The sequence below is a fragment of the Muntiacus reevesi genome, chromosome X (assembly GCF_963930625.1).
Source record: "Muntiacus reevesi chromosome X, mMunRee1.1, whole genome shotgun sequence".
NCBI lineage: Eukaryota > Metazoa > Chordata > Mammalia > Artiodactyla > Cervidae > Muntiacus > Muntiacus reevesi.
The window spans coordinates 33,589,747-33,614,912 of record NC_089271.1 but is presented as its reverse complement, the minus strand read 5'-3'; the positions used below and the strand labels follow the sequence as shown (position 1 = coordinate 33,614,912).

Genomic DNA, 25,166 nt, shown 5'->3' with positions numbered 1-25,166 from the left:
TATTATTGTGAAAGTGAAGAGGCTCAGTTGTGTCCAAGTCTTTGTGACCCCACGGACTGTAGCCTACCAGGCTCCTCGGTCCATAGGAGTTTCCAGGCATTTTTGTACATTTACCAAGTCCTCAATCAGTGGTAGAGACAGGTTTTTTCCAAGAGTGTTCCAGTTATTAAAGCTGGAAAACAAACCACCTCCAAAGTTAGTGGTGTCAAATAACATTTATTTTATAATGTCCATGACTTTGGTGGGTCAGGAATTAAGATAGGGTGTGATGAGGATGGCTTGTCTCTGCTCTTGGATGTCTGGAGCTGGGGGCCAGGGTGATTTGAGTGGCTGGAAACTAGAACATGCAAAACTGCAAGATCCTCTTCCAAATAGTTTCACGAGGTTTGACACACTGGTGGCAATGGCTGGGAGGCTGGACTCAGTCGGGACTGGCCTGTCTAGCATGATGGTCTTGGGATAGTTGACTTCTTACAGGATGAGTCGTTTTCCTGAGAACAAGGGTTGGAAAAGAACCAGTCTCCTGTCAGAACCAGCCTGGGAAATCAGAGGAGCCATATGTACAGCCCAGATTCCAGGGAAGAGAACTGGATTCTATTTCTTGATGGAGCAGTGGCAAGGTCACATTGTAGAAAAGCATGTAGGAGAGGAAATGCTGTTGGGCCACGTTAGCTAGTCTGACACTAGAGTCTAACTACAAATCTGCCTTCTTTCTTTATTGCCTCTGAAGAACAAAGACAACTGCATAGCTCCTTTCCTGAGAACTTTGGATCAATTATATAAATAATGTTTGGCTGGGGTGAAAGCTGCCCTCGAGCAACACATGGCTTTAATGAGGAGCCACCAGGCTCCTCTGTCCACAGAATTCTCCAGGCAAGAAAACTGGAATGGGTTGCCATTCCCTTCTCCAGTGGATCGTTCCCACCCAGGGATCAAACTCCTGTCTCCTGCATTGCCAGGTTGATTCTTTACCACTGAGCCACCTAGGAAGCCCCCATCTGGCTTCTTCATTTGATACTTTATGTTGCATGATAAAATGTTTGCCATTTTAGAAAGTTTTGTATGAGTCTGATGAAATAGTTTGTTCATGAACACTACAATGCTGAAAAGTTAAAAATTCTAGACAGTAGTTAAAATTTGATAGTGCGAAAGGTATGAGAGTTGCAGAGGCTTTTTGTTTGCTTGATTTTTTTACTATTTTAGTAACATGATTCTTCTGATAATTGCCCATATGTTGAATCACAGAATCATAGCACATTTGGATTAGAAAAGATCCTTTAAAATAATCTTGCCCAATTGAATTTATTGCATAGATTACAAAAATGAGGTGAGACAAAATATTAAAGACTCAATAGAGAGATTGTACTTAGCCGGAGTATTGCAGGATGGGTTTTCAGAATTGCCAGTGATGTTGAGGATAGCTATCTCTAGGTGTGTGAAGGATTGTTGACCACTGTCATGTATGGAAAGGCTTCCCAGGTGGTGGCAGGGTAAAGAACCCTTCTGCCAACGCAGGAGACGTAAGAGATGCGGGTTTGATCCCTGGGTCAGGAAGATCCGCTGGAGGTGGAAATGACAACCCAGTCCAGTATTCTTGCCTGGAGAATCCCATGGACAAAGGAGCCTGGGGGGCTACAGACCATGGGGTCACAAAGGGTCAGACACAACTGAAGCGACTTAGCACACACAGCACATCATGTATAGAGCTTTGGATGAAGAAGTTAAGGACTACTGTGAAATAGGTATCTGCTTTTTAGAAGATTATTTATTTATCATCCAAGATTTCATTTTCCTATAGAATTTAAAGAGTTTTCAAATAAACTCATATATGTTAAGTCCATTAGGTTTTAGATGTTTAGTATCATCAAATTTTACAGTTGCTGTGGCTAGTCCTTAAAAATCAACCAAAAAATTCTTTTTCTTTAAATTTCTCCACGATCGTCTACTTTAAAACAACTGCTTAATTTTAAGTTGAAAACCACTTCCAAAAGCCTTTGGAAGCCAGCCATGCAAGTTTCTTAAATTGACTATATTCAAATAAATTTTACTAGATCAACTTATTACTGCATTCTAGTTTTATTTTTTAAAAGATACACTTATTTATCAAGTGACAGATTTTTCCTTAAGCAGAATTTCATCCTCACATGTCAAAGGTCATGGACAGTTAAATCTTACCAGTCTTTTCAAAGTATTGGATCATCTCCCTTGAAAATTAGACAAGGACACCTTCTTTACCCTTTTTTGCTGCTATATTTGTTTGGGATTTTTGAGACATTAGTAGACCATCAATTTTCTGTTCTATTGTAGTGTTGCTTTTGGCACCAAAGACTCTCATTAATAAAACAATAACCCCAACAAAAATGAAGCATCCATGGTTCCCAGAAAACAGGAAAAAAAAATATAGATTATTTTGTCTCTAACAGATTATTAACCGTTGTGAGATTTAAAATGATAGTTTAATGAGCCATATTTTCCAGATAATGTCACATATCTTGATTCTATCTTTATAAAATATATGTGTTAGGCAAAACGATGATACAAAATAGAAGTTAGGACCCCAAGTCAAATAGTCTCTATACATGAAAAAGCACACCCACGAAAGAACTCATATTTCCATCAAAGGATTTTTCTGTTAGGTTTTATGGTCCTTAAACCAAATGTTCATTGTCATGCATAGCACTTTGTGAATGCAACCTGGAGTCTGTTCCTAGCACTAAGAGGTGACTTAAAGAGAGAAATGTCCAGGGAGGGTCTCTCCTATCTCCTCTTATGTATCCAAGGAGTTAACTTCGTTGAAACAGATTCACTGATTTCCTAGCAGGGAGTGGGCTTTGTCCTGGTACAAAGTCAGCCAGTCTTTCTGGTGGTGAGAGCAAGGTGATTAATGAAACAAACAGCTTCTTTTAAACAAGTTAATGAAATAATATAAATGTACAAAGTAGTATAAAGGAGAAAATGTAAATTCACCTTTTGCACGGGGACAAAGAAGGGCCCTCATCTAAAGAAGCTTGTTGACAGGAAGCTGGTGGGAGCACTAGCTTGCCAAACTTGTTCCTCCATATTTACTAGGGGTGTCTTAATACTGATCGTGGGTGACTGGCTGGCTGACTTCCATCTGCTCTTTGATTATTATTAGCTACGCTAAACCCATCACAAAAGCTTTTTAGTTGCTTAGAGGCATGTCACCAACTCCTAGTCTTGGCATGGATTTTCTTCTTCTTGTTTTTCCAAATAACCAAGTTATTCAAATTGTAACTTTCTTAGCTTTTTTCCAAAGAATGGAGAAGAAATGATCTTTGATATAACAGACACATCACAAGTTTATATACTATGATTAGTAATTACTGTTGAGAAATACCAGAACCCACTAGTTAATATTAGTTACCATCAAATGCAGATGTAAGCTTTTTGATATAATACTTGGTAAGAAACAGCACTCATTAGCAGTAACGGTGTCTTTCTTTTTTGTCTGAATACTGAAACATACTCTAATAGTAGGGCTTTTGCTAAGCACTGTATACAGTGGTTTTATTTGGGGGAAGAAACAGCATATGTTCTGGTATTTAGATGATAAATCATATTTCCGCCAAATTCTGTGACGCAGCTGAAGTGCCCCTTTATGAAGAAAAAAGAATGTGTGTTCATCAAGCATCAACACAAAACAACTCAAAAGTCTTGAATGTAACTGTCACAGATTGAAAATTGATAGCCTGTTTGACACTCTTAGACCACCAGAATTACCACCAAAATGTTAGTAAAATTGACCTGTACTTTGGTCATTAGAATTGTTGTATTATATATTTTGGTGGTTACTTGGGGTCATTTATGTGTTTAAAATCAGGTTGGTACTGTACTTTTGACCCATTTTTTTTTAATCCATAAATGGACCTAAAGAGTAAGACTTAAATCGTATTGTTGGCAACTTGATTAACATGAGTTTTAAAGTCGGTGCTTCTTTCTGACATTCCACTTAACTTTCTGCAACCCGCTGCACAGTGTCTAAACTCTGTCATTTTATGAAAGACACATAGTTATTGGCCGTAAATATTTGTTTCCACGTGAAGAATGTTAGTTTTGATATTAGTTGCTTAAGAAAAGAGATGGTCATTTTAATTTTTGAAGTAAGAATCCAGACTTTTCTTTTGCTGCCTTTGTTTGTGTCTGTATCTCATGGAACAGTGGAAAATTAATGCAATGCTGACGGATTTAGGTCAGGATACAACTTAGCCAAGAAAACAAAGTTTAAAGTCCCTCAGTAGTGGTTCTGGTTTTCCACGTCATCTGCCAAATGCAAACTAAACTTCAGGGAGAACTTCTGGATGACTTGTGAAGCAGTGTCAAGATCATAGAAGAGAATACTCTTCTAGGTTGAAGACAATGGTTTTTATTGCAGTTATAGATACCATTTTGGTTAATATTCTTTTGCAGAATTCAAAGGTAAATATATAAGTGCCTGTCTGGCAAATTTGAATGTAATTATAAAAGTTATTAAAATCAGTATTTTACTTTGTGATGAGAATTATAGAAATAGTGAGAATCGTGCATTAAAACATCAGAATACACTCGAGTACTACCCAGTCCAGCTGTGGGAGTTGAATTTATAAGGGTAAAAATCTGTTTCTTCATTACTTTTTAATTATATCTAATTTGCTAAAGAAGTGACAATTGTATACTTAGGGATTTACATATGTAGAACTCATCTTAGCGTATAAACAATACCTACAGAATTAAATAAATTAGCCAGTGTGTGATGAGGTAAAGGTTTTGAAATGAGACAGGTGGAGGGAAGTTTTAGGCACTGGTGTGGTACACTGACCTTGGCTCAAAAAAGTGTGGAAAACGTTATCATCATTTAGATTTTGCCTTTCCCGAAAATCGGAAGTAAATTTTGACCATGAATTCCCCAAGGGAATGTGAAGTCTCCAATTTGGCAGCTGTAATGTGGCCCATAGAATTTTCATAATGCAGTAGCAATTTCAGGCCAGTCTCATGTATTAGACTGTTAAGTAAGTCAGCACAATTCTGCAGAATGCTAAAGCATTTATAGACATTGGAGGCTCTGGCACCAGCTAATAAAAATACCTTGAAAGAGGATTTGAATTTAATTCCTGAGTTGCATATTAATGTTGGACTTGATGTTATGATATAAGGACTGCCCAGTTTTTATTCTCTTACTACAAGGGAAATTATAGCATTGTGTGTGTGTCTTTTATATGTATATTTATTTATTACTATTTTTTCCTTTTCCTTTTTTTTTTTTCCTGTTAGAGAAAGCTCTCCCAGGCAAGTGCATACTTATCTTAAGCCTTGACTTTTGTAGGTGCACTGCCAATGCCTCCAGAGTGTCAGTTTTGCCAAAATACTCTTAGGTGGAAGTTCAACCTGAAATGGCAGCCTCATTTCAGGTTGTATTTCCATTTCCAAAGCATCCCTTCCAGCCGGTTTGAGATCTTCCGGTTTAAGGACCAAGGCTGTACATTATTTCCTCAAAACCGATTATCACTTGTTCTCTCAGGTCTTAGAAACCAGACTCAGATTTCATATCAGCTGGCCTGACATTGAACAATGACCAGTTTTAATTGTACAGAGCACTGCAGTTTGTGAAATAGTACTATGGCCACTGATGTTCTGCAGAGCTGGTTTATAGTCACTGCTCCACTACAGTATCAGTTTATCATTTATAGAAATGTATAAAACTAATGCAGAGTAATAAATCTCTAAGGACTCTTAACACTTCATCTGATTAAGTACTGTGGGGGCTATGAAATTGGGGAACTAAGATTGATACAGAAATTAACCAATTATGAGAACTTAAAATAGATGATTTTTTTTTGAAGAAATGGAGCTGAAAATTGAGAATTTTATGATATTTTAATTTTTTTTTGCAGATACTGAATGTGGGATAGCAAGTATTTGTGGTGTGCAAACCTTCTAATGGAAAAAGCAATTCGCATAGAGATTTTTGGTCATTTATTATGCTATTAATGTAAAATGGCCCAAGTCCTATAGTATATAACAAAACATTTTATATGTATATGTTCTTATTAAATCTACATTTGCTAGGTAAGTAAATATATATCTTTGTAAACAGGAATCCCAACCTATTAATTAATAGCCATTAGTAGTTATCTGTAAAAGTATTTTTGATTTGTTTTATTCCCCATTTCCTAGTTATTGTTCAGTAAGAAAGAGGAAAATGGTATCAGACCAATCTACATAGTCCCTGACTTTATCTATGAGGCAGGTCCTAATTATTTGGACAATGGATTCTGTTGCTATTTACTGAAAGCGACACTAGTGCTAGACCTTGAAAACTGCCCTGAGCCTTCTTAACTATGGTAGCCATATCAAACCACTTTTCCAACCTATTGATTGATACTCAACTGGTCAGTGAGTTAAAGCTTTGGTCCTGGGCAACCTGCCTGAGTGATTCATTCCGAATGGTTATAATGACAACAATCCCCAAACTTGGCACTGTCCACCAGGGATACAGCCTCAATGCTTCAGTTTCAGCCTCAGCTTCTGGCCAGGACAGTGGCAGACATATGTGGCCCAATTCTAGTCTCTCTCGGAAAATAAAAATGACTTTTCTGCCTGAACAGGCATAACTATGGTTGTGGCCCAAAGGGAAGGGTAGCAATATCACAACAGTTGGAGATGCTGGTGAATGGTGCTCTTTTTTCACTATGTCTGAAGTGACTTTCTCATTAGCTACAACCTCAATACTTGAAGTGAATATAGGACATATAGAAGAAAATCAGAACTGGTTGTATTCATCTGCTTTTAAAAACTGTTTCCTGTGCTGTAAGAGATTCTCTTCCTAATTAGGTTCTCGTCCCTTTTAATACTTCTTATTCTCCTTATAGCTTCTATTGCATTTTATTGGCTTTCCATATGAAATAAAGTATTACTGTGTTACGGAAATTGAACATTATATGAGATTAGGATTTTTTTGCAGTTCTCTGTTGCTGTGCTGGATAAGCACCACTTTGTACTCCTGTACTAGTCTATTTATCAGATTGACTTCATTTTGAAATTATGATGTTTGAGAGCCCTAGAAGAAAGTTCAGCATTTTAAAGTGATACACAGGCATAGACCAGAGGTCAGTAAACTCTAGTCTGAGGGTCAGAACCAGCCTCCCACTTGTTTTTGTAGATAGAGTTTTCTTGGCACAGCCATGCTCATTTATTTACATACGGTCTTGAGCTGCTTCCACACAGCATGGTAGAGTTGAGTAGTTAGAACAGAGGCCATGACCTGCAAAGCCGAAAATATTTAATATCTGGCCCTTTATAGGGGAAAGTTTGCCAGTTTTTTTCCTTAGTCTTGTTTTTTTACAAAATGCAAATAAATAACATATTTTAACTATTTGAGGATATTTAAAGTAGAGAAAAGTGATCAAAATTCCTGTTTTATTTTGGATTGAAAATTAGAAATAGTCAAATGTATGGCAGTTTATGCCTTTGGGGCTATTTGAAAGAGCTTATCAGAAAAAGGCAGTCTGTTGTACTAATATTTTTAAAGTGAGTGAATATTTAGTTGTATCTTGATTTAAACAAAATTGATGCTTTCAAAATTCTTATTTATTTAAAATAAACTGGAGAAAGTTACTAAAAGCAATAATCATTTTATGAAAATAATATTCCAGCAAGAAAATGTTCAGCATTGGCTCTTAAAGTCTCCAGGGATTTGATTGATGTCTGGGTAGATTGATGTTATTATTTTCTTTGTACCTCAAACCCTTGGATAATCATGAAAATTTGATTTATTATTCAGAAATTTCAACTTTCAACTTTTCAGAAGGAATTCTGTTATGTTAAAGTACAATAAAATAATGCTATGAATCAACTTTTTGAAAGAAATTTAGAGATTTCCAAATGTAAGAACTATTATTATTATTATTCTTTTTATTCAAAGCTACATGATGCTTTTATGGAACAGCAGCAACAAAAAAACCCCATAGTATGGCTATCCTTTTAACTTGAATTGAAAGCCAGATAAACTTTTGTTTGAAGTTATATTGCTTTGTTACAAATAGATGGCATAAAAAATGCTCTCCACTTTCTGGTGATTCATCTTTATATTTTAAGGAGTGTGGATTTGTTCTGTTTTCCCCTTGTTTGTTTGTTTCTTGAATGCTGTGCAAGTTCTAGTTCAGTGCCAGCTATATATCCAGAATTTATTAGGAGGAGAGGATATGGAAGAGGATTCTTGAGGCAGGGTTATGTAAGTGTAAATAAAAGAAGTAAATCTTAGGGCATTGTAGGTTTCTCTACTTGCCCCTTATCCTGCAACGGCAAAGGGTGCACTTTGTAAGCTTTCTGGAGGGATAATCTCAAAGTGCAGCATCAAAATATCGTGAATTCTTGACTTTACATTGACTATATTGCAATTTAACCATGGATTAAAGTCTATTTTTCTTTCTTGCACATACATTAAGGTGAGAGTCAGAAGAGGAACTTCCAAACAAATCCCACAGAAGAGTGTTCACTGTATCATTTGCTATGATGCTTCCTAAGCTGAGTGGTGCTTTTGTATATTCACTCTACTTCTTAGAGAACATTCTGCCCTTATAAAATGGAAAATGGGCCAGTTTTCTGTCATACTCGTTCTAAATCTCTAAGAAGTGACAAATACATTTCAGCGAGGTTTATGTTTCATTCAGGGCATGGTAGACTCTTTAAGTATCTGTGTACAGAGGCGTGCATGTAGTAAGTGGTCAGTATATGCTTACTGTTAATATGTGTGAATGAAGAAAGGAGCCATTTAGAGTCCATTCTGCCACCTTGGGAATACTTATTTTCAGAAACCATCCCTATGGTGGTAAATATAACAGTAAGATTAGAATGAAAGGAAAGAGAGGAGGAAAAAACAAACAACAAATCTTCCTGATGCTAATTTGCTGGGGGAGTTGTTTTCATGAGGGAGGAGAGAAAGGCAAATAAAAATTTGGGAGTTGGGGGTTTAGTGCAAAAGAAGGATTTCTAAAAGAACAGCAAAAAAAAAAAGTACTACAACCACTGCAACACGTGGATGAGAATCAGAGACATAAAAGCCAGACCCAAAATAAATATCACAGAGTTAAAAGCTAGACATAAAAGAGTTGATAGTATTTACATAAAGTTTAAGAACAATCAAATTGAATACACAGATAATGTTGGTTTGCCGCCCAGATGGGAGGGTGATTATTGACTGTGGAGGGGCACAAAAGAACCTTCTGGATGATAGAAATGTTTTATATCTTAATCTGGATGGTGTTTACATGATTATGTATACATAAAATTCATCAAGTTCCCTACTTTCTGTACTTAATGATTTGTGCACGTTATAGCTCAATAGAAAATTTAATAATAATGAAAATAGGTTGTAGAAGGGGCATCAAATTTAGTCTGAATGCTTAATAGAATCCTTGGAAGAAAATCATGGCAAACCCATGGTCTAAAAACTGCTTTGCTTAACATAGGAGACTTCTGAATAAGGACATTTATAGTAATATTTGTTGCAAAACATTTCAAACCCCAGAGGATGTTTAGTATGCAGTAAAATCACATCTATTTAGCTGTAGCAAGGTGACTGCTGCTGAGCATAGTTTACTGCTTTAAAAAAGCAATGCTTTTCTTTTTTTCTTTGCAGACTGGCAGATTGCCACTCTGGCTTTACTCTTGGGTGGTGCTGCCATCATTCTCATTGCATTCCTGGTGGGTTTGATTTCCATCTGCGTGGGATCTCGAAGACGCTTCTATAGACCTGTTGCTGTCATGCTTTTTGCAGCAGGTAAATATATTCATTACTTTCAAACCAGTATTAAAGTTTCATGAACCTTTCTACCATCCTCCCCTCTCATGAAGAAGCAATATGTGGTTGCTATATTTACCTACAGGTTGAGAGGCATTTGTTATATTTTAGGGTAAATTGGCTAAAGCTTATCATAGTATCACTTTTCAGTGTACTAAAGCATTTCACATAACACAGTGGCAATTTCTAAAATTCTAACTAAAACGTGAATAAATAGTGTCTCTTGCTAGGGCTCTTGCCTTAGGAATTGCAGCAGGTATATTTACCAATAGTCTTTCTTCACATCTAATATTTTTTTCTTCCTTTTACTGCCCCCATTGATGATCTTAAGGCAGTGTTATTTTTTTTCCTGACATAAAGCTGCAAAAGAGAAATCCAATATGTGTCCCCTTAAAGGTATACATCTGTTCTGAAATAAACAACAGTTATACTGAAAAATCATGATATATAACATGAACCGTCAGGCAATTCAGTTGTGTGAGGTCAATGGCATATTTATTAAGCAACCATCTTTCTATGAAGCACAGCTTGGATCAACCCAGGTGAAACGAAAGTTTTACTAAAAGTCAGGGGGCTGTTTAGAAAAGGGGCTTATAAGACTAAAAGCCCAGCACATTATTTGATATGGGTTTAATTTTCATTTATAAGAATCTCCTTAAATATTCTTAAAAATGACTCCAGCTGAAATATTCTTGTGGTACCTTCAATTTACCCTGTCAGTCATATCTGATTTGAAGACTGCAAAATAAGCCTCTGTGACTCTCAATAATGAAGACACTGACAGAACCATCTAGCCTGTTAGATGGATTTTTTTAAGCTGTTTAAAGATGGGGATAGCTGAAATTTCTCAGGATTTGAAGGGTCATTGGATCTAAAAGTATAAAATCAGAAGTGTTCTGCTGCCCCCTGCTGTTTGTGTTCATCTTCTTACACCCATGAGGACTTGTCAAAATGCCAAGGTCATAAAAACAAACCTCCACAGGACTGAAAGAATATAGAAATAGATCTAGTTAAAGTCTCTTAAGTGGCTTGCTCAAAATCATGTAGTAGTTACTGGTAGACCTGGGGCTACGAGACTACTGAATCTTAAACTGGTGGTTCATTCACTGCTGAATCCCTCATTCATTCATTCACTGTTTATTTGGTGCCTGTTATGGACCATTGTTTTGTTGACACCCATAAAACTGGCTAAACAGCTCGGCAGATACTGTCTAATAGAGTAGAAAACACTATTACAAAAAATATTTTGAATTCTTAGGCAGATACCACAGTATCATTATTTTGTTGATCTCATGCGTAATAAAGTGCTCTATTCTGAACACCATGAAGATTCTCCCTAAGATTCTACCACTGTTCTCCACTTTATTTCGCAGTTCATGGGTTTACCAAGACTCTTTTCTTATTATTAGAATGAAATAAAGTAGATATTTTAATTGTAGTATAAGTTTATCTTTGCAGCTAGGATTTATTAACATAGTGATTAGAGAGTCGATCATAATAGAATTATTTGATAAATTGTTCTGAAATGATGATTCTTTAAAATGAATTATGTTTTGAACGATTTTTAGAATACTCGTATATTTCTAATTTATGAAGATTTTAGAGGCATGGTAGGCATTCTCTTGTAAATATCCAGTATTATTGTGCTACTTAGTTACTATCCCCTTTAGCCTTTAACTTACCCCATAATGGCAAATGCAGAAACTAGAAAGAAGTCTGTTGTTTAACATACCTATTATAAACATCCTTACAGAAATAACTAGAAGTTCCAGTTTTTTTCTCAGAAGTTCTATATTTTTTCCCCACATATAGCAAAATTTATGAAAATGTGAAAGTACTGGTTGTAGCAGAAAACATTGTAAATGAATATAAGTTAAAGGTAATGGATTTGGTCAAAAAGGTTTTGCTTTAGCTCTCACTGCCACAAATATTAGTAAATTATAAAATAGTAAGACAAAGTCCTACAGCAGTATTCATGTTATTCTACCTGGTGAGACCTAAAATGATCATTATACTGCTACATTTTGAAAATCTACATGTGCTGAAATTTAATTTTACTCATTCTCTTTTGAGACTGTGCTTATAGAAGCTTTCTTTGAAATACCCATTAGTTTAGTGTTCACTTTGCATATAAGCAAGGTAAAACTTACTGGTTATTTGAAACATGTCATGGAAAGGTTTCTCTCTGCCATCTGCAAAAGCTGTGAGAGTTGCCTGTCTTTTCTGGAAAAGATATTTATTACACATAATAATGCATTTATGATTTGGGTGTTAAGATTAACAAAGTAGGAAAATCTGCCTATTTGAAACAATGCTAGCTAAAATCACAGTTGTTTATCTTGTTTGCTTCTTATGAAACATACTTAACTCTAGTGGTTGGCTTGTCTCACCAGTTTAGTGATTCTTTGTAAATGTATATTTGGGGTTATTTTCCCTTTTTATTCATTATGGTCTGCTTGAAAATGGTTTGTGTTTCTCTGCTTTTCTCACAATGTTTTCTTCTGCAAATAATATTAGGCCTTATCTTGGTATTCACACACATAGGGAATGATATTTACCTCAACAAAGAAGTAATTTTTTTTTTTTTTTGCTTCTGCTAAGACATGCAGTACATAAAGTCAAAACAGACATAGCACTACCACTTGGAAACATCTCTACACAGAACTGTATCATTAATTCAGTACCACATGCAGTGCCTGGTACTCTGGGGCACTCGGTAAATAGTTGAATAAATGATGGAAAGACAATTGAGGTGTGTGACTTATAATCTGATAGGAAAAGACAGGCATGAAAACAACTAGCTAACTGTAAATCAGTTTTTCTTAATCCATTGCTCTCTTGGGAATTTATGAAATAGCAAGTTTCCTGTGACCACAAATTTAAGACCAAGACAGCTCAGAAAAGTAATAGTTTGGAAATTATTTTTCATATATTCATTTTTCATTCATTTATTTGACAAATATATGGTGGGTGCCTATAGTATGCAACTACACTATCCTCTCTTTTTCTCTGAGGTCCTTGGTTTAGGGTGGGCTTGTACCTGCTTGAATAATGACTAGAAGAACTAAGAGCTAGCCATTGCTGCAGCCCATCTAAAACATCTGTGTTCTACAACTCTTCCACTTTTTGATCCTACAAATTTAGAGTTCAGAAAAATATATTATTTATAATAATAATGTTGATAATGATAATAATTAACTGGGCACCTGCCATGTGTCATACTGCTAGACCCATGGCACATTCCTATCTGTGTTATAACAGTCTTAAGATTAGGTGTTTATTTTCTCCATATTATCAGTGAAGAAGTAGGATCAGAAGGGTTAAGTAATTCTCCGGAGTTGTCCAACTAGTAAGTCACAGAGCCAGGGTTTCAATTCAGGGTGTCACTCTGACTTGAGAGCCCAAGTGAAGTTTCACAAGTCATCTGTTTTGGGATATGTGTAACACATAGAAAAGCAAGAGCTGAATCAGCCTTGAATTTTTCAATTCAGCTGTCAACTGTGTACTGTAGTTGGAGTCCATCTTATAACTCGAGTTACTCCATCTTCTTGGGAGCAACACCTGAAGGACCGCAGCAACTCAAAGTGTGCTAAAGATCACAGACTAATCAGTCCAGCATGACTCAACGCTGGTACATCATGAGACTGTGCACGTGTCCTGTACAGTTGACTTGCAGCATGTTTATTTTTTGTGTAATTGACAGTGACAGATAATGCATGATGAGATTCTGATCCCTGACATCTAGTTCTCACTAAAAACCTAGTGAAATTAGAAGGGTTGCCTTTTTCTGGCCCCTTTTCTATTGCCTGGATTTGTGAATCTTTTTAGGCCCTGCCCCACTGGGAGTTAGGATGAGTGTTTCCTCCCCCCCCCCCGCCCCCACCATGGCCTTAAAGAAAACTTGTCTTAAAAATAAGTTGCAGAAAATTGTGAGTCGTTCATAATCCAGATTTTAAATAACAGAATCCCCACTCATTGTATTGTTAAGGATGTTTCCTTTCTGTTTTTGCTGCAGAAAGCCTCCTGTAAATGATCGTTTATGCAGGATGGGGATATTTTTTTTGGGGGGGGGGGTGGATCCTGCACCTGCTTTCCATCTCTGACTAAAGGCTTGTGTTTTGCAGCCCTGCACGCTATCCTATCAGGAGCAGTGAGATGGCCGGTGGTACCTCAAGTCTAGATTTTGACAGACAAATCGGTGTCCAGCTTATATTTCAAACTAAAAAGGAGTTCTTCCATTCACAGATCTTTATCCATATCAAACTACCCTTTGGTTAGAACAATTTACAGTATCACCACCAATAATTCATTTCATATATACTGCTTACCCTGAAGTAGTAACAGATTAAATTAAAAGGGAAGGAAATTGATAGCTTCATGTTAACCTTTCCTGTGTAAATGCTTTTTCTTTTCCAAATGATTGTTTCCCTTATGTAAATTTGATAGAAGGCTTGGCTGGATAGTCCAATCAATTCTGCATTTAAATTATCTTCTAAATCTGTAGCTTTTCTTTATACACCACCATTACTGCCATAGTTGAGAGGATATCTCTTCCTCAAGTGGAACATCTCAGTTCCCAAATTTGAATCTCCCCGTAATTTGTTTTATTTTTCTGTTTACTTAAAACTGTGTATGTGAGTCCTTCCTTTCCCTTTCCTAGAATCCAGTTACTCAGTTTTTCTTTTCTAGTCTTTCTTTCCCTGACCTTTTCCACTGACATTACTTAATCATCACTTTGCACAGGAATCCATACCCAGACTCACCTCCTAGGGACCTATTCTTCTCCAGTTTCCTCCCATTTAGTCTGGCTTGCACACAAACACATGAGGTATAGTTCTGAAATACAAATCTGGTCTTATCATTTGCTCTTTTGGTTTCCCCAGAGGCAGAATCTAAGGCACGAATCAAGTGCAAGTACTTAATCTGGGAGGTAAAGGAGCAGATATGAAGAATGAGACAGGGAAGAGGAGGCAGCCGATAAACAGTACATTATCAAACCAGTTGTCACTGTAAGCACCTGGAGCTTCATCTTCCTGGAAAAATTTTGGAAACCCGTGTAGAACATGCCCTTCAGAGTTATCTCACTGGAAGGACTAGGGAATTGGAGTATTTATAAACCAAATTTTGATAGTCATTGGTAAGGGGTGTTGATGATGATGATGGGGCCCAGTAGTGTTAATTTCCCAGAACACTGTGTCTGCCCCACAGTCAGACAAAGTAGCTTTAGTGGCCAGGGGACAAGTCGGGCAAAGAAGTGTAGGTGCTGACAGTTGGAAGTCAGGCTGACATGTACCGGAATGATGAGAATGAGAGTGTATGGATAGGGTACAACAGCATCTGTAGTTCAAATAACCCCTGAGATGTCTCCCTATAGAAACCAGTCTTATTATTTTTAAGAGACAGTAAACCTTTTATAGTCTAAACCAAACATCTCCGTGTGACTGTACCCTTCATTCTATCCATGTGACTTTTCTATAGGCACACCGTCTTATATCTAAGCTTTATGCAAGCTGCCTTTTCTTCCTAGAGGTCTTTTCATCTTTCTCTTCAAGAACAAGTTCAAATAGTGCTTCGTCTCTGAAGTCCTCCCTTCTTTCTCCAGGCAGAAGTGGTACTTGGAGTATCATTAGAGCTCAGTAAATGTGATGAATGGATTATAGAATGGATTATAAGTGAGCATGCCTCTACTACTACTGTTGAACGCATTTGTTTGTATCTGTGTGTCTGTGTCCACGATAGGGTGTGAAATATCAAAGGACAAGGGCCGTGTCTTATCTATCTTATCCCGTTCACCTAGAATACAGTGGGCGTCCAATAAATATTTGTTGAAATATTGAAATATCCCCATGTTAGAGAATATTGACTATTTCAATATTGAGTGTTTTGAATATTTCAGTATTGAAAACACTGAAAAATATCCCATTAAAGAAAACTAGAAATAACATAAGAACCTCTGAGTTCTTGTCTTGTTTCTGTCTGCACAATTTCATGGCTGGTAGTTTTGTTACTTCTTTTCCAAAAAGTAGGGTGAGGGGATAAAATGAACCTCAAATTCCCTTCAAATTCTAAAATGCTACACAACTTTACTTTATGCCTCTGAGATAGAGCATAGAAAATACCACACAACCAGCATCTGTTATGTTTCATTGGTTGGTGGTAGAGTATGGTGGTATTTTCTTGAGTTCTGGACTCTAGATTTGTTTGCAGTTCACCAAAAGGCAAGGAGACATTTTAACCTGCATCTGTATATTGTATTAAATGAAGAAAATCATTTACAAATGCAGGCTTATATTTTTTTCTCAATTTTGCATTACACACATTTTTCTCAGTGATTCCAAAGAGAGTAAAAATAATTAAGAAGCATAAAGCATTTTAGGGTCATTTTCATGTGGCAAACAACACAATAAAATTCTGTCTCTAAGAAAGCTGCTCAGAAGAGTGGAGGAGGCCAGTGAAGCCTAATGGAGTTGTATTTCTATTTTTCCCACTAGAGGAAACCATATCTTTGTATTATACCATGGAGGCCAAATATTTGCTAAATAAAACACATTGAAATGAATATTAAAAGCAGGCTAGGTAAACACTGCACTCCAGGGACTGACCGATTGACAAAGAAGCAGTATAATCCTTTTAAAACATAATTCAGATCAGTTATTACTTCTCTGCCCACACTCCTCTTGGAGCTGCTCATCACGTTTAGAACAAAATCCAGACCCCTGCCCATGGTTCACAAGACCACTCCTGAATGGTCTCCTGGCTGTCTTTTCCATCTCACCTCATACTGTTCCCTTCCTTGCCCTCTGTACCGCTGTACTATACCTGAGCATCCTTACTGATAGTCCACTATCCATAATGTGCGCCTTCATTTGTTACCTGCCTGTGCCGTCTCCCCGGGATCACTCGCCTCCTACCGTATTGACCCGCACCCCTCACTTGGTTCAGGTCTGTGTTCTAATGACTCCTCCCCAGAGGGGCCTTCTTCAGGTCTCACCTAAAAGAGCAGCCTGCAGCTCTCTGTGTTGGGTTCTTGCTTTCTTGTATCATCACGTCGCTTAGCAACACCTGCCATATTTGTATTTCTTTACTAATAATGGACTGCCTAACCATGAGGGTAGCAACTTGTGTTACCAGTGCCTTAAACTGCATCACTTTAGAAACATTTAAATATTTGTTGAATGAGTAAATGAATTTTACTATTCCTAATGCACATTCATATTTCAATCATATCCTGGCAGGATCAGTCATGATTTGATTAGTGACCAGAGTATAGAAACCAAAGGAGAAAAGTGCTGTTTTTTTCTTTTCAACTTAGTAATTTTGAAATATTTTTTTCTGTATTTCACAGTTGATACTAATTGACTTCTTGTTAATTTTAAGACATTTAAAACATGAAAGCACCCTTTCCCTCACAAAGGCACAGACCTAGCTGAATGTTTTTAAATTAATACACATTTAGCACTTAGTGACTGGAAATAGAAGTGCAGATTATATAATATGCTGTTAGCTGTTCTAACAATGACTTAAAAACTTTTTCTGAGATTTTTAAACTATAAACAGAGCGCGATTTCTATTTTGAATGTTGAGAGATTCTCCTTTTATATGGACCTATTTATCTATCCGCTCTCAGTAGTAAGGACTTCCCAGGTGGCTCAGGAGTAAAGAATCTGCCTGCCAAGCAGGAGACACAGGTTCAATCCCTAGGTCAGGATCAAATTAAATATTAAATATGTAGTAAATTTAGTATATTTACTCATTCAACAAATACATGTTTCTAAAGTGATGCAGTTTAAGGCATTGGTAACACAAATTGCTATGCTCATGGTTAGGCAGTCCATTATTAGTAAAGAAATACAAAATATGGCACGTGTTGCTAAGAGATGTGATAATACAAGAAAGAAGAACACAAGAAGGAAGGAAATGGCAACCCAGCTCCAATATTCTTGCCTGGAAGATCACATGGACAGAAGAGCCTGGCGGGCTCCAGTCCATGGGGTTGCAAAAGAGTCGGACACAACTTACTGACTAAATAGCAGACAGCAGTTCAGTAGTAATGTGGAAGTATGGTAGGCCAGTGCTGGCCCAGAGGAGTGTTGAGCTACATAGCAAAAATGTTTGGAATTCTTCTATCTGGTTTCAGAAAGGTCACACCACTCCAAGTCTGAGCCTTATCGAAAGTAATGATTTTGAGGAATCATGCCCTCATGAGTTTTCTGTATTTCATCAGTTTTATGCCAGAGACAGATGACTGTTATGTAGACTTTCTAGGAACATTAATCATATTGGTAATAATGATATTTTACAGGTACTGAGAATAGATGAGAGTAGATTTTAAAGCATGAAATTCCAATTTAATTAAACACACTATCCATCCTGCTGCTCTTTTTTAAAAAATGTAATAAACTGTATCATTTTTTACTTTTTCAAAGTTTATTCTTGCCTTGTACACATTATTCACATTTTTGTTGTTGTTGTTGCATTTTTTGAATTTATGGTATTTTTAAGATGAATTAAATAAGAATCATTTTAACCCAGAATTTATGTTATATATTAGGGGTGGGCAAACTTTTTTTATATAGGGCCAGACAATAAATACTTCTAGCTTTGTGGGCCACATGGTTTCTGTTGCATCCACTCTACTCTGCCATGGTAGTATGGACAGTACACAAATGAATGAGCCTGTATTCCAGTACAACTTTTTTAAAAAATAAATAGCAGACCAGATTTGGTAGTTTGCCAACCCATTTCACATACTACCGTATCTCAGAGTTTTCAGGGAGAGGATTGTCTCTTTCTTGAGAGTGGGAGTCATCATATAGTAGAGATGGATCTATAAGGCAGATGCATCCCATAAATTCTCGTTAAATTGATTGCAACTGCTACATAATTTCTCTTTTATTTCAATGTTACATATAATACTGGAAGATATTATCTCTTGTGTAATCTAGTGTCTCATAAATATTTTACTAAGTATGACTCATCACATTTCCCTGTTAGCCCTGACTCAGAACTAAGATTTAACTAAGAAGTAAGAGCTAAGTTTTATGTCCTATTGTGATAGACATCATTAACTTAGGTTTTCTAGTCTGATTATGTTCTGTGCATTCAGAGACTTTATTCTTTTGAAAATGAGTGAGGTATAAATATATAAATGGCATCTGTTATGTCTAATAGGGTATGAGTCGGTGTGGCTTCTTGACAAAGATGACTTTTGAACCCATTTTAAAAGATGAGAGTTATAAACTAGATGAGAAGAAAATAATAAAAATAGTGATATAAGTAAAGACATCAAGGTAGGATTTTCTCGAGTATTGGGCTGAGTTAGATGATACTGTGGAGTGACAACAACAGAAGTACACCTTGAACCACAAGTACACCAGTTTAATCAGTACAGATGAATTCAGATTCCCTAGTTTCTCAAGAGTATAAATAAATAACAAAGGTTTTTAGCTGGTATTTAGGGTCACTATTCTTGGGAAGCTATTTACAAGTTTTATATGGTAAAACAGTTTACTAAACTAGTACTACTTGCTGTAATAGTGATAATTATATGTGTTTGTAAACTGAGAATCACTACTTTGTATGTTCATATAAATTAGTATATTACACTAATTTCATCAAATACTATTATAGTAATTTGCTAATTATTACTAGAGTAATGCTTACTGTACTGTGAAGTAGTGTTAAACAGAAAGTCAGTATTTTAAAGTATACCATCTAGAATAAGCAATGCTTCAAATTTTTTGACTTTTTTAAGTGTAATTCTCATACATATGTATATTTGTATATCATTTTATTTCCTGTAAATAACATTTTCCTAATTTTGATTTGTTTTTCTTCTTTCAGTTGTTTTACAGGTTTGCAGCCTGGTTCTTTACCCAATCAAGTTCATTGAAACTGTGAGCTTGAAAATTTACCATGAGTTCAACTGGGGTTATGGCCTGGCCTGGGGTGCAACTATATTTTCATTTGGGGGTGCCATCCTTTATTGCCTGAACCCTAAGAACTACGAAGACTATTACTAGAACCAGTAGTCTCAAATTTAAAAAAAAGTCAACCATCCAACAAAAGGATTACGTCTGCATTTTTTCTAATTCATCATTTTCTAAAACACTTGTGGAGCATCAAACAATTTGCTCAGTTGATTTAATATCTTTTGCCTTTTGGCTGTCAACATCATAACCAGCTTTTACATCCATTTTAGGGACCTGCACAAATTAAGAGAGCTGATTAGACATAGGCAAATGCTGCAAACTTCCAATATATTCATGTCACTCTTCTTGACAAGCAAAGGGTCTATATGACAGAAACCATTGTGAGAAACTAGTTGGAATGAGAAATGCCTGAATTTTGTATTGCCTGCAGGGGAACAGCTGGCATAAGCAACATTTAGAAGTTCCTTTGTGCTGACAAGGATTCCACTGTTAGAGTCCTTATCACCTGCTTATCCCATCCAGTGACTACATTGGTTATTTGCTTGAGTGAACTCTTGAAAAGTAAACTTCCCTTCAGCATCTAATGGGGGTTCTGAATGTAACTGGGTTAATGATACATATTCCACCTACGTTTTAATGGGAGGTTATGCTTTGGCAATCAGCATCTCGCTGGGAAGGTAGTCAAGATTTGGAAACATGTGCATTTCATTATGTGGTTAGAAATTGTGCCTCAGCCATGTCTAGAATGAGGAAAAATTGAGAATCTCTATTTTCCCTGGGGCAACTAGAAAGAAATATGCATGATTGCTTTTGTCCTAAGTACCCTTTAAATCACTTACCAAACATTACAGCAAACAATTGTGCATATGTAACAAGCTTAAGTATCTTTATAGAAGGCGAGCCATTAGTATAAATGGTAATAAGTTGTTCCCTAACCCTACACCTGCATTTGCCTATTGCACATAAAATTAATATTTGCTCTAGTGAAGTGATTTGAACACTAACCTTGTACACGTTGTTAAGAGGCTTAGATCGGTATTCACACTTACTTACTGTACAAAAGTGCATATACCTTAAAGCTTTTGCTCTATGTTCTCATTGGAAAGTGTTAAATAGAATTGTATAAGAAGAAAAATCGAAATGGTGTTAATCTGAAAATTAATGATTCTTTTGTAAGCACTGTAGTTCAAAAGAGTGTAGCAATTAGGATGGTCGTTTTGTTTAAAAGTCATTAAAATAGAAGGCTTCTTTTTTTCCAAGTATTTTAAATGTCTTCATTAAAAAAGGAATAGTGATAGATTTATATAATTGTCAGTAGAGGAGTAGAATTCATCTGGTTTTCATCTGGTTATCACCTGGTCCTCTGCAGTTAACTAATGGGCTAACTGATTTGTGCACACAATTATGATGGATTTATGGTAAGGGAATCATTTATTGATTGTTCAAATGGAAGGAATAATAATAGGGAGTAAGTTTGCAGCGAATCTTACACTGCAAACTTGTGTTAATCCTGTTTAATATACAAATTTGGATAGTTTAATTATAAACATATTTTTATAGCAAATATACAGTTCTAATATAAAAGTTATAAATAATTATTTTTGTTAACATGGACACTATTTGGCCCTCTTGCAGAAAGAAGAATTGAAGAAACCATTTAAAAAATACCTATGTTCTGTTGTATTGCAAAATCCATTAAGAACAGGACTACATCAATAGTATTTAATAATTTGCTTTACCTCCCAAAGCAGAGTTCTGCTTTCAGCTTGTCTTAAGAACTGTTGCCAAAAACAACAGGTAAAAACCCACTATTTTATTATTCAAATACTTAAAATAAAACCTCTTATCTTGTGACTTTTCTATGGAATCATGAAGTAAATTTGAAGAACCAGGCTTATTTTAGCAATGACAGACAAACTAATTAAATGCATTCTAGAGAGAAACCTTTATAAACGTATATAATCCTGTATAAAATCATAAGAAACTATGAGTGGACATTTTCCAGAAAGATATTACTATTATAGAATCTTTTGAAGCAATTTTCTTGAGAAATAGTAAAATCTGGGCCAGACTGTCTTGTAGTTAATTGCATATTATCAGAGCAGCATGGGAAATACGGTATTTGTTGGACAGGGATTTCAGCTACTAAACACTCTCTGTTGTGAGAGAATCTTTTTATTCCCGAATAATGGAAGAACAGTACTTTGATGCTGATGTCAATGGGGCACTTTTCTTAGTCCTAGGAGAGGATGCAGTGTGCTGTTAGACCAATATCACATCTCGAGTCTTGATCAAATTTTCATTCTCTGTCAATTTGAAAAACCTGGAAGTGACAGAATATGGTATAGGCTAAGGCACACATATTTGCAGTTTAATGAAAAGTAGATTTCTTATATTACTTTTTTCCCCTTTCCAGTGAAGAGCCCTTTGCTATATTTCTACCATCACTAATAGTTGAAAGTGTTTCATTACTAACAAGTTCAGAACAACATGAAAGTTATCATGGCTCATTCAAAATACTGTTTTGTCTATCAGAATAAACACAAGTGAATTTTTCACCTACAATAATATTATGTCTTTGCAGCTTTAGGTTTGTTTATTGTTTTCTTACTAGCCAAACTATTAACTAATCCCATTGTTTGTCAGGGAGGGAGAGATACACATACCTACATACAGCATAAAGTACTCAGCAGGGCTAGTTATTTGGATTTCTTGCACAGCAATTTAGCTTTTTGTAAGTTCAACATGTAAATTTTAAAGACATAAATATAGAGAGACCTATGTGTTTGAAATATAAATGATATATATGGATTAGCATGTAACTGTATATTATTAAACATGCAATGAGCTGACTGGTAAGTGACGTCTAATTGTATGGCTAGCAATGTAATTTATTCAGACTGTATTTTTGTACAGAGCAGCACACACTAACCTATGCCTCTGTGTCCTCTTTAATGCCTAAAACTGTGCCTAGAAATTTCATCTGTCTTAAAAATAAAATATACTCCATGCTGTTTATGCTATTAGTTTCTCTACTGCTGTTCTATATTTATTATTTTAAAATATATGACATGTTTACTACTTAAATATGAATTCATGGTATTCTGGTTATTTTTTTAACAGTCCTTTGGGGAGATCCTGTTTATCACTCCAGTGGTTTTTGAGTTTGCAGTTTCACAATCAGTTCTTCATTTCATGATTTTTGTAGCTGACATGAAATTATCTATGTGGAAAAAAATAAAAATAAAAGTGGCTTCCCTGATGTGGTTTGACTTTGTGTCTTTTCTGCTGTGTGGACTCTTTTAACAGGTTTCTAAATTACATATCTTCACTTCATTTTCTCTTTTGTAAAATATATCTTATTTAGAAAACATAGCTTGATATGACATGTTCATTTTGTGTAAAACTTTTTTAAACTTTTTTTGGTTTCAATTATCTCCCCAAATCCTTTCTGTCCTCTGCAGCTGAGTTATGTGACCAATAAAATAAAGGATATTAAATGTCTTTTTTAAAACTTTCATTTTAAAAGGCACAGAGAGGAGATAGAGTGTAGGTTATCCTTTTTCCTACTCTCTTATCGCACAATTAGGAGTAGTGAAGGACTTGATCCTCTATTTGGGTTTTTGTTCAGTTTTCAATAGTTGCAGTGTACATGAAAGCAGACTTTCCTGCATTATTTCTGTTTTTTAATTAGACGCTTAAAATTTTCAATGCATGTATGTGAAGAAGTTCATAAATTTTAAGTCCAAATTTCCTGTCACCCTTTGTGCTAAGTAAATTGTGAGTATACTTGGAAGGGAATTTATATTAGAGCAAAAAATTTACTTGTATGATTGTCAGAAAATTTTCTGGAAGATAGAAATAGAAGCATATATAATTGAGAAAACTTTCTGTGTTGATAAAATCAGTTAAAAATACATATTTTTGTCATGAAGACATCCTTTTATGTCTCATATGAACCCTCAAATCTTGACAGGTTCACAGTATCCTTTTCTGCTGAAAAATTATAAATCATTAGTAAATCTGAGATATTTAATATCAGATACTCAAAAGTATGCATGTTTAAGTTATATTGGGTTGGCCAAAAAGTTTGTTCAAGTTTTTCTGTAAGATGTTAACAAAAAACCTGAATGAACTATTTGGCCAATCCAAATAAATTCTAACACGTTCACAAATTTTCTACCATTGTAGAAATTTTCCTTTTCAATGACCTTATTCTACTTTGATGGAGTAGCATCATTTATTTGATGTATTATATTTTCAGTATAAAGTACTTTCATTTTCATACAGAATTCTCATGTCCAAAACACCTTTACAAACATGTCTAGCCTGGTAATTATCCATGACCCAGTTTCTATGAATTTGGAAGACATGGAGACATAACTTCACTAGGATTTGACAAGGGAAAATTCACTGCCTTCAGAGATTTTATTGTGAACATGAAATAGGAAAACAGTTTTAATTTGCTTTGCCATAATGGCCATATAGTCAATTTGTGGTTTGTTTTTTTGTCAGGCCCGTGGTTTGTCAACAAAATGTTCCATTTTGGTAGTCTTTTAGGTCATTTTGGTTAGAAAATGAACTGATAATGAAATTATTTTGTATTCTGTAGAATAATCCACTGAATACCTGGATTTTTAATTTACTGATCAAATTTTCATGTTATGACCTGTTAATAGCTTTTTAGAAATGCAGTCTTAAATGAGATAAGATTAAAGGAGCAAATAAAAATGAAAATTAAACTCTTAGTATTTTCACAGGAAGCACTAATTTATTTGAATAATTTAACTTGAATGACTTCTGTGTCAAGTATTGGGGACACAATGTCATAGGTACTTAAAGTTAAAATTAGACTAAGTAACAACTCCATGTAATAAATGCCAGCAATTTTTCTGATTAAATGCAGGTTTGCAGACTGTTCAGGAAGTCCTCACATTTTTAACAACTACTAGATGTTGCTATGAGCAGAGGATCCATATATCCATACTTGGAAAATCTGTTTTCAAAGAGTCACCAGCTAGGTGACTCACATTGATATTCCAGCCGTAAGTCTAATGGTTCCAAAGTGTAACCAAGAGAACAGGAGCTGAACTGTTCAAGTGGGAAGGATAATATGTGGTGTTTCAAAGCCAAGATTAACAGCACACAAAGAATGGTGTTCTTTGTAAAACTAAAACTGTGTTGAGTGGTTCACCAGAGAAACTCAGTTTTGGCAAGCAATTATTTTCAAGTTGAATGACTTCATAGAAATAGTGATTATAAAAGAAGCTTGGAACAAGTACTGGAAAATGTCATCAAACCAGCAAAAACCTTGAACAGTTCAGTTTCTGCATGTGACATGGATCAATGAAGAAAATAGTATCTACACTGTATATGTATAGTATATATATACTATGTATATAGTGTGTGTATATATATATATAGCTTATATGCATATA

At 35.6% G+C, this 25,166-nt stretch overlaps 1 protein-coding gene across 1 annotated transcript in view; it reads left to right on the top strand.

Annotated features, from left to right (window-relative positions):
* Positions 1-22,990, top strand: part of TMEM47 (transmembrane protein 47) — a 28,608-nt gene extending 5,618 nt beyond the window's left edge. The window contains exons 2-3 of the mRNA XM_065915636.1: positions 9,635-9,775; positions 19,640-22,990. Of these exons, the coding sequence (XP_065771708.1) occupies positions 9,635-9,775; positions 19,640-19,818 (320 nt within the window). The 3' untranslated portion in view covers positions 19,819-22,990. The remainder of the gene's footprint in view (positions 1-9,634; positions 9,776-19,639) is intronic.
* Positions 22,991-25,166: the final 2,176 nt, after the last annotated feature.